Source organism: Echinops telfairi, unplaced genomic scaffold (genome assembly GCF_000313985.2).
Source record: "Echinops telfairi isolate 266 unplaced genomic scaffold, ASM31398v2 ScPeMD7_7409;HRSCAF=8447, whole genome shotgun sequence".
Classification (NCBI taxonomy): Eukaryota; Metazoa; Chordata; class Mammalia; order Afrosoricida; family Tenrecidae; genus Echinops; species Echinops telfairi.
In genome coordinates this window covers 11,597,288-11,608,105 of record NW_022111309.1, presented here as the reverse complement: position 1 = coordinate 11,608,105, position 10,818 = coordinate 11,597,288, and the positions used below count along the sequence as shown (strand labels likewise).

General features: G+C 42.4%; 1 protein-coding gene across 1 annotated transcript in view; it reads left to right on the top strand.

Moving 5' to 3' along the window:
* Nucleotides 1-10,818, top strand: part of SV2B (synaptic vesicle glycoprotein 2B) — an 84,826-nt gene that overhangs the window by 51,940 nt on the left and 22,068 nt on the right. The window contains exon 6 of the mRNA XM_004709890.3: nt 263-427. Within this exon, the coding sequence (XP_004709947.1) occupies nt 263-427 (165 nt within the window). The remainder of the gene's footprint in view (nt 1-262; nt 428-10,818) is intronic.

The window sequence follows — 10,818 nt, the reverse complement described above, 5'->3', positions numbered from 1 at the left end:
CACCAATTCCTAATTTATTGGTATTATTAAAATCAGGAATGAATGCTGATTTTTATCAAACACTTTTTCAGAATCTGTAGAGATGGTCTTGATTATTCTCCATAGATCTATTAATATGATCATTTATATTACCAGATGTTCATTCCTGGACCATTTTAATCCACTTTCTAGGAACCTGAGCATCTCCACTCAGGACTGTAGAGTAGGATGATGAAGGAATGAAGCCTGCTGCTAACCCCATATTTTGTCTTCTCTATTTCAGTTACTATGGACTGACGGTTTGGTTCCCTGATATGATCCGGTATTTCCAAGATGAAGACTACAAGTCGAAAATGAAGGTATTTTATGGTGAGCATGTGTCTGGTGCTACAATCAACTTCACGATGGAAAATCAGATTCACCAACATGGGAAACTTGTGAATGACAAGTAAGTGGAAGGCATGGACTTTTCTCAGCTCACCAGAGCAAAGCAATAATGCCTGCTGGAGACCGTGCCTGGGAGAGAGCCCGTGGAGGATAAAAATTAGATATGCTGAGAAATAAGTGCCAAGGACATTGTAGTAATCTCAATTTACCATGGCTTCCAGGATCTTGATAAAATGCCCGATGTGTCTGTTTTATACTGACTCCTAGTCAGCCCTTATTTGACCAGAGATGGAGACATTTGACTGCGGAAGCAATCAAGTGATTTGTCCTTAAGGAATATGTGTACAGAGCTGTGTCCCACGCACGATGACTGCTTGGGGAGAGGGTCCAGGTTCTCAGTGTTGGGGTTCTTGAAGCATCTATGACCTGGTAGTTCATCTTGTTCTTTGATTCTGTAAGCTTCCCCGGTGTCCTTCCAGTATATTCCTTTTGACTTTGGCCAGCTGGTTTCAGTTTCTCGCCATAATAACAAACACCTGGGCCAGCTGGCTTTTCTTGGCCGAGGCACCTGTTTGTCTGAATCGAGCATCACGTATAGTCTGATGCAAAACTCCTAAGTGCAAAGAGATGACGAATGTAAAGACTTTTTAAGAGAAAACAGAAGGTTTTTTATTTATCCCTTGTTTTGGAAGAATCAGAACACTTCCAGTTTAAAATAAAGGCAAGTGGGAAAAATATCCTTACAAGCCACACTTCCCCTAGGTAAATGTCTTCAACACAATCAGCTGGCTGGAAGCTATAAAGGCCCCTAGGGGTTCAAAGCTGGTGTATCAGATCCATATGGTGAAACTTGTTCGTCTTCCTATGGGAAACCCACTGGAATCTGTATTCTAATCTCATTTATGCTGATTTTCTACATAGTTTCTCCACATTTTCCCATCTGGCCCATAGTAAATTAGGAGAAGTAGATTAGAAATGGGCAACTAGTCTGTCTTAAGTACATTAACAGTGGTAGTTCGGGCAGACTGGAATTAAAGGTAGAGAAATAAAATTCAGAATGAACTACTCAAAATGATCCATGAATTGCGGTCATTTCATGTTGGGGCAGAGAGGCCTATGCACAACTCACTGCTATATTGAGTCTTAGTGACCCCCCCTACTGAAGGTTCCCAAGACTGTCACTGTTTACAGGAGTAAAAAGCCCAGTCTTTTTCCCAAGGAGCAGCTGGCGATTTCAAACTGCTGACCTTGTGGATCGAAGTCCAACAGGTAACCACTACACCACCAGGGTTCCATACATCACCATGGATGGAATATAATATAGTAGAGTAGCTGCAGTTTTGGAATTCCTGCCCTGGTGGTGTAGTGGTTATGGGTTGGGCTGCGATCTGCATGGCTGTGAGTTCAAAACCACCAGCAGCTCCTCAGAAGAAAGACGAGGCTTTCTACTCCTGTGTCAGAAACACACAGCAGGTCACTATGAGTCAGATGGCAGTGCAGGTTTTTTTTTTTGGATGGGGGGAGTGAAAACTTGTTCAGCACACAGTTTGAAAGGTTGGAAGTTCAAGTCCACCCAGAGGAACCTGAGAAGAAAGGCCCGAAGATCTGCTCTGAAAGAGCTTCCCTTTAAAGTGCTGGGGAGCACAGTTCCGTTCGCATGTATGGGATCACCATGAATTGAGAGTGACTGATTTTAGTTGGTGTTTATAATAATTACCCTGAGCCATCAAGAATAGCATTTCTAAAAACTGGTTGTGTGCCCTCTGTGCCCGTGAGACTGAGAAACTCCTGAGAGCCTGGATGCCCCATGCTTGCGCTTGAATCTTGTTTGCCACAGCAAACCTGCTTTGAGATCCCTACAGTAAGGTGACCAGATTTTACCATTGGTAAAGCGGGACACCATTGATAAAAGTCATATCCTGGCAAAATAGCCACATGGCAGCCAAAAACCGTATATCCTAGCTTGTCGTGCATTCTTTCCAAAAATTGGGACTTTTTAAAAACGCCGCGGGATGCGGGAAAAATTGTTAAAAATCAGGATTGTCCCGCCAAAAGCGGGACGTCTGGTCACCTTACCCTACAGAGCCAGTCACCCCCCCAACCCCCACACACATTCTTCCCCACTCAGGGTTCCTCTAAACTCCAGTGGAGTCTGAGCTGAGTCAAGCGGAGCACAGGAGAACTGGGGCTTTCAGGAGGCAGGCCACCCGGGTAGTCCACAGGACTAAAATTCAGCAGAGCACATACTTGACCATTTTTCCTGTGCTCACTCCCAAAATGTAGCCCTCTCTTAATGGTCCAAAAGCAGGTACAGAGCACAGCTTTCTGAGAAAGAGGGGGAAAGGGGGCTTCTTTCTTATCCCATAAGCACAGTTAGGGCAGGAAGAGTGTACTTCTCCAAGACTCCAAGAGTCTACTTCTCCTTCTTAGGATCAGGAAACACAGGCAGGAAACACAGCCACAGCAACCCAGCCCCAGAACCTTCTGTTTCTTGTTGTTGGTATGCGGTGCTGTTGGCACTGGTTCTGACTCATAGCAACCCTGAGTACATCAGAACGGACCACAGCCCAGTCCTCACACTCGTCCTACGTTTGAGCAGCCACTATGTCAATCCATCTTCCCAGGCGCTTCCTCATTTCTACTTTACCAGGTATGGTGTCCTTTTCCAGGGACTGATTTTCCTGATCATAAGAGGAGGTAGCCCCTCCCAAAATGGAATTTTCCCCCCAAAGCTAGGCATTAAATTATATTTTTACAAACCAACCTTATCACCTATAAAGTGCTTTCCATTGCACTTAATACATTTGTCAAATCTGCGACTCCATTCTTGGAAACATTTTTCAAGCTCATCTGTTTGCCTGGCTGACAGCACCCCCTCATTTTGTTCTTCGCCTCTTCTGTGTCGTCAAATCGCTGTCCTTTCATGTTCCTCTTCATTTTTTGGAAACAAGACGGACTCGCAGGGAGTGAGGTGAGGTGAGTCAAGTGTGTGGAGCAAGAGAAGCATGCTGTCTTTTGCCCCAAAACTGGCAGGCTGAGATGGCTGTGTGAGCAGGTGCATTGTCATGGTGGCAAAACCAGTCCCCCAGCTGCCACAATCAGGCCTTTTTTGTCACACGCTCTTACTCAATACTTATTAGAACCTCTAAATAGAAAATTTGATTAGCAGTCTGATCTGTTGGAATGAACTCCCAATGCACTATGAGTTGACATTTTCAACCTTTTGGGAAGTTGATGGACATCCAGAACAACATTTGTCACCTATCTATATCTCACCTTTTTTGAAATGAGAAAACCACTTCATTCACTGAGCTTTTCCCATACCACTGTCCTTGTAAACCGATCAACACCACAACAATTTCTGCAGCATTTTTCCCAAGCAGGAAACATTTTTACAGCCGCATGCTGTTTCTCTTAAATTGCCCCCCACCCAAAAAAAAGAATTTCAAGAAAAACTGCTTATACAAAAAAATGCACTGTGACCAGTGAGAACCTTCCCTGGTGATGCCACTGGGTGCATGCACTCAGAGAGAGTTGCCCAGTACTCACCTAGCACGAAAAGTGCGTGCTATTAAAGTTCTGCCCAGGAGAGCTTTTTGCCTTTTTTTTTTTAGGGGGGGGTACCCCCTCGCATGTCCAAAGTACATGAGATGAAGTCTCACCATCCTTGCCTCTGAGGAGCATTTATTCTGGCTATACTTCTTCCAACAAAGATTTGTTTGTTCCTTTGGCAGTCCATGGCACTGTTGGGAAGCATTGGAATGCGAACTGTAAGGTCAGTGGTTCAAACCCCCAAGCTCCTCTGAGGGAGTGGGATGAGGCTCTCTGTTCCTGTATAGATTGAGAAAGAGGAGGCTATATGCTCCTGTAAAGATTGACGGCTTCAGAAACTCTCCATTGGGTCATCAGCCTGATGGTAGTCAGGCGTATACTATCCCATGATGTCTGGACTTTTTTCCAGCAAATTCTTGAACAAAAAGTGAAATTTCTCCTTGGAAGAGTCCTTAGGTGGCATAGATGGTCAACATGTTCCCTGCTAATGGAGAGAGAGTTCAAGTCCATCCATGCCTGCCTTGAAAGACAGACTTGACAGTGTGCTGCTGAAGGGTCCAAGCCTTGAAACCCCTCCGGGGCACAGCTGTATTCTGACTCTCATGGGGTCATCCTGAGTTGGAGCCAATGTGATAGCAACGATTCCCTCCTCCCACCTTGGGAGGATCACATTAAAATAACAACCAAATCCACTGCCCTCAAGTCGATTCCAACACAGAAAAACTGTATGCAGTTTCTGAGCCTGTAAAGATTTATAGGAGCAGAAAAGCTCATCTTTCTTCTGAGAAGTGGTGGAGGGGTTCGAACTGGTGAACTTTTGCTTAGCAGTCCAAGCTTACAGGACAACGCAAGCCTTGGGAATTGATTTAAGCAAAGAAACGACCTAATTTCTTTTCTTTCGTTTTGCTGACATCTGCTGGTCATGAGCTGGAACCATCTCATCTTTGAAAACCTCAAGCCTCTTTAGCGGCTTACCCAAAGTCTATGAATAAGCTTTTATTATTTATAGAACCCTGGTGATGTAACTGGGTCTCCATTGGCCTTCTAACTGCAAGGCAAGCGGTTCAAAACCAGCTGCTGCTGCACAAGAGAACGATGGAGCTATGTACTGTAAAAATGTACAGTCTTAGAAACCTAGAGGGAGCATGTCTCCTCTGTCCTGCCGGGATCACTCTGAGTCACAATTACTCGACGTCAGTGGGCTTTTTGTTTTTGCTTTTGTTTTTCTATTTCTCCTGATATTTTCCTTTCAGTCCCAATATTCTTCTGAATATGGTCTTTATCCACGCTCTGATGATTTAAAATGTAGGTAAAATCTATTTATTGTTTCGACTATCACTCATGGAGAGGAGCCCTGAAGGTGTAATGCTATGAACGGGGCTACTAACAGGGCTAGCAGTTTGAAACCACCAATTCCCTCTGTGGGAGAAAGATGGGGTTTTCTCCTCCATGACGAGTTACCGTCTCAGATACTCACAGGGGCAGTTCTTGTCTGACCTACAGGGTCACTATGAGTCAGCATAGACTCAATGGCAGTGCCTTTTTTATTATGACATATGGGACATTATCTTTTATGTTGGGAGGGCTTTCAGCCTCATTGGCAGACTTTGCCAATAAAGGAGATCCTATTAAAACCTGTGAGATGAATCCCTTTGCCCCCAAGAAGTAACACAAGTGCACGGGTCAGTTTTGGCCTGTTCCCTACACCCCTATAGCCTCCTGGCACATTTTCTGGGATCTGGTTGCTCTGGGGGCACAGTGGCTTTGGGCTGCTAACCACAAGATCAGCAGTTCAGAACCAGTAGCAACTCCATGAGAGAAAGAGGCGCCTTTCTACTCTCATAAAGGGTTGCAGTCTTGGAAACCCACAGGGGCAGTTCTGCCCTATTCTACGGGGTCACTATGAACCAGAATCAACTTGATGGTAGTGAATGGCTGATCTGAGTACCCATAGAGCATTTGTTTCAAAACTGATGAGCATTGGTCAATTCAAGAAAAGCAAATGAATAAGTGGGCATTATAAATCCTGAGCCAAAATGTTACAGTAGGCTTCTGTTGTTATTGATGGAAACAGAATCGCTTTTCATCCTAGGTGAATCCATTGTCATAGAGTCAATTTGGGCTCATAATGACCTTGTAGTACAGACTAGAGCTGCTCCGTCAGGTTTCCAAGACTGTCAATCTTTCCAGGATCACATAGCCTCATCTTTCTCCCTCAGAGTGGCTGGTGGGTTGGAAATACCACCCTTGTGCTCATGGCACAAGTAAACCCAGAGTGGTGATATCTGCTCACACACATGGCTTGCCAGTGCAAAACAGGACAGCTCTCTTGGTTTCTCTGTGAATGTCAAGGGTGAAAGGCTCAGACTGAGAATCAAAGGTAAGGATTTAGCTCTAAAATGAGGTGTGAAGAATAGGGGGTCTCTGAGTGTGCAGACAGTGAACACTCTCTGGTGACACACACGGGGTCTCCATGAGTTAAGGGGGACTTGGTGGCAGCTGGTTAAGTACAAGAGGGGGCAGTGGGAGCAGAGACAAAGAACGCAAACACATCTCTAGCAAAGAAAGGAAGGACTCTCTCAGGAATGACAAAGAAAGGTTACCCGCGTCGCTGGAGGCTCCTTTGTTCCCTGAAGTAGCCAGTACAGTAAAGCTGAACTCCAGTGATGGGAAATTGACCATGGGACCATCTCGCTTAGGACTCAGCTGAGTTTAAGGAAGTGGATCCCAGCTTTAATTGGTCAGTAACTAGCTGAAACCCCTCGTTGACTCTTGTTCCTTTCTACACCTCCTATTCTGCATCTGAGCATGATAATATTGATGTAGACGATATGTAATATTTCAAAGTTAATAAAGTCTCTTTTCAAAATTTAATAGTTTAACATAGGATTTGCATAGTTTTGTTAAGTCTATTCCTGATATTTCTGTTTTTGGCATCTATTAGAAAAGGTATCCATTCCCCATCCAAACATCTGCACAGGTAAATTGTGTATAAATTGGGACCCCATGGTTTCTGGATATTTATGTTGAATTTTCTGATCAGTGCTCTTGGCTTTCCCCTGGTTCTTGATCTATATTCCGATCTTCTGCAAATAACAATTGCTTTGTTTCATCTCCGTGTTTTCATGATGAAATTAGCATATGCAAAAAGTAGAGAACACTTATACAATAAGAATACCTAATACCCAACAATTAACTTTATAAAGTCATAAACAATGCTATATTGTTTTCAGATTTTAAAATAAATGTTACACACCATGTGGCCCCGCCTAATTCTAGTCCTTTCATTTCCCAGGGGTAACTGATGTCACGGTCAGAGGTGTGGTGTTTCACATTTCCATGCGTGTTTTTATACTTCCCCCATTTATCTTATGTGTCTGCAAACATAGAATAATATTTTTTTCGTATTAAAATTTTTGGATATATATTTCTGTATATATATGCATATACATAAGTATGCATATTTATTCATTCTGAAACTTGTTCATTTTTAACTGATGGTATTGGGAATTCTTTGTGTTGGTTAATTTAACTCTGTTTCATTTATTTTAATTCCATTATGTAGATATTCCATAATGTATTCATCTGTTCTCCTTTTTTATGGATAGTTAAGTAGTTTTTTTTTTGCTACTAGTAATGCAGTAGTTCATTAGTTCTAATATATATGCAATTTCTTCTAATATATATATATATATACATAGAAGTCGAATTGCTGGCTGGAAGGTGTGAGCATATTCAACTTCAGTGTCCCTGGCCAAATTGTTCTGCACAGCACATGCCCTAATTCTCACTGCCTGCACCAGTAGGCAAGCTCCAGTGAGCAGCTGTGGGCTGCTCAATCCAATCCACCGCCACTCGATAGGAGCAAGATGAGGGTGTCTGTCCCCATGACAGTTTCACACCCTCCCCAGAGTCGCATGTGCTAGAACTGGCTCCATGGCAGTGAGTAATAGAGTAAAATGTGGGTGCTTCCACGTCCCCCTCATTTTAGTAATCTGTATTTCCAGACTCAGGAGTGGGAAATGATATCTCACTGTGGTTTAATTTGCACTTCCTGGGCTCTAGTGAGATTGTTTCCATATGCTTATTAGGCATTCAGGTTTTCTCTTTCATAAATTATTTGTCCAAGATTCTTTTCTTTATTTATTGGGTTATCATTTGCATATTGATTTACAGAAGATCTTAAGAAATTCAAGATGTAAAGCAATGGTCAATGATGTGTGTACAGATGTTTTGTCTATAGGCTATTCTTTCATATTGCTGATGGCACCCACACAGATATTTTATGTTTTTATGCTATATTTTATCAACTTTCCTTTGAAGGATTGTACCATTTGGAACTTACCTAAGACATTCTTCAAGTATGAAGTAATAAAGTATTTTATTGGTCTTCTTACCCAAGTTTTGAACATTGTCTCTTTATATTTAGATCCTTAAGTTATCTGGAGTGAACCTTGTTGACATAGTTTTAAAGTTCGGGGCTGCTAACTGAAAAGTCAGCAATTTGAACCCACTAGCTATTCTGGTGGAAAAAGATGTGGCGCTCAGTTTTTGTGCAGATTGACAGTCTTAGAAACCCCTGTCCTTTGGCGTCACTGTGCATTAAAATCGACAGCGGTGGAGTTTGATTTTGGGCAATTTATCTGGGCATCATCACTGAGTATTATAATCTTTTCCCTTATGACTAGCCAATTGTTTCAACAATATTTATTGAATTGTCTACTTTTTTCTCCTTGATATTAATAACACTTTTTCCTCCTTAAGTATATGAGAAAGAAAATTAGGCATACTGGCAGACTCACCAAGGCACAAGAATGTATGTTCTGAGATATCATTTGGTTAATGACAGCCACAAGAGTTCCCAGCATAAATATTACCTGATTTTCCATGAAATACCAATTTAATGATTTGTGGAATTATGATGGACACTCGTAAGTCCACTTGTTATATCTCCCTCGGGCTCCACACAATAAAAAGACTCCACATTTTGGAACCATATAGTCGAGCTGGAGAAAGCCATTTCTCACCATCGCTACTTTTAGATTTTTAAATGTGATCTCGTAGAGGAGAAGAGATGAGTGTGGTGGTGAAGTCCCGGGCTCCTCTTTTGTTGTAGAGCAGAAGGGTTGAGACCTAGATGCGGGGGACCTGAGAAGTGATATGAACTATTCAGGCAGGAGTTTGTTTCCTCTATCATTCAACAATGTAGGCTTCAGCATATTTTTTTCCTTTCTGAAGTCAATGAGAGTTTACTTGTGATTTGCTTTAACCTGGTATGACATAATAGGAGAGACTAGCATTAAAGAGCCGTGTCTTCTTTGGAGAAGTGATAGATGATTCATAGGAAAGATAATTTTCTCCTTCCCTCCTCTCTTTGGTAAGAAACTGAAAGGATATAACAACATTTATTTGTAATTCTAGTTTCCTCTACCTGTAATCTACTTCTTCCTTATCTTTAGTTTGATTGATTTCACTTCAACACAAGTCACGTATGTGTCATCTCCTCAAGGGAAGTGAGTTCTTCTCCATTGTTTTACCCAGTTGGCTCAAACGCTCCCTTTGAAATGAATTTATACCACCCCTCTCTATTTTGGTAATTGTCATACTTGATTTTAATGGTCAGGTTCCTTGCCTTCCTCTTTAATTAAACTGAGTTTCTTAAGGCACTTTCTTAAGGAGACTGAACATTCCATGTTAACTCAAACAGGTAACATTTGGCATAGTTGAGATCACTTCGTGGGCTGGGCACTAGATTTGAGAGGGTCACTGCCATACATTCTTTTGTAACAGAGGTCGTGCCGTGTCAATGCTGTCTGTTTACTTGAGGGAATGGTTTCTACTTTGTTCCAGCTTTTAACCTTTGAGCTATTCTGAGGGAAGAGTTTTGGAACATTTTGGTCTATAAATGAGAAATCAGAAGATATGATTTATATAAAGACTCATAAAATATGCCTTGGTCCCCTTGCTTTTTATCTCTTCCTTGTAACTTTGCTTTTTATATTCTCAGGGTGGTACATTTTAAGGTCTGCCCGTGCCTGACTGGCTTCTGATTTATGACTACTTTCTCACCCGCTGTTGGCAGAACATTAAAATGCCACTGAAGGCCACCTCAGCAGCCTGATACTTTATTAAAGAGAAGGATATAATAGGAAAGACAAAGACCTGCGATCAACTTCAGGAATAGCTTTCCCTAGTAAACACGGCAGGCATGCAGGATTATATTATGTTGAAATCAGGGACATTTCCCAGCAACAAAAGTCTCACCAACTTCTTTTCCAGTTGAAATGTGGAGAGTTCAATGATAGTTTTTGCAGTCTCTTGCCTAAAAGCCTACCATCAATGTGACTTTCAGAAAACGTGCTCAATTCACCTGGTTTTCTAGACCAATGCTTCTCAATTCTTTCCAAGTAGAGTAACACATCTGGGGGATTCAATCAGAATACAGATTCTGGGCTCCGTCTCTGAGATTGTGGTCTAGCAAAGTCCCAGTTTCCTAGAGTCTAGGAAACTCCACCTTTAATAGTAGGCTCCTATTTTATCCTGATGAAGGAAATCTGGGGCCTCTCTTTGAAAAGCACCTGCCCTGGCCTTCTAACTGCATGGAAGGTCTCTTTGCAGAAGCTAGTGAGAGGTGGAACTCGGCTAGGGTTCTGAGAAGAGCACAGTATGTCTCACAAGTGAGGCGCACTCACCGTGGTCGGTGACAGTGGAGTGAGTGGTCTGGCAGTTCTGAAGAACAACACTCTGACATCCCTTCTCTCTCACTGTGCTTCCCGTGGGGCTGTGCTATGTGCTTAGCTTACTTCTCCCATGCCTTTCCTATCTGTACTCATAGCATCTAGTACAATACACTCAATACAGGTTTTCTGAAGACTGAATACCTGAATGAATAAACAGATG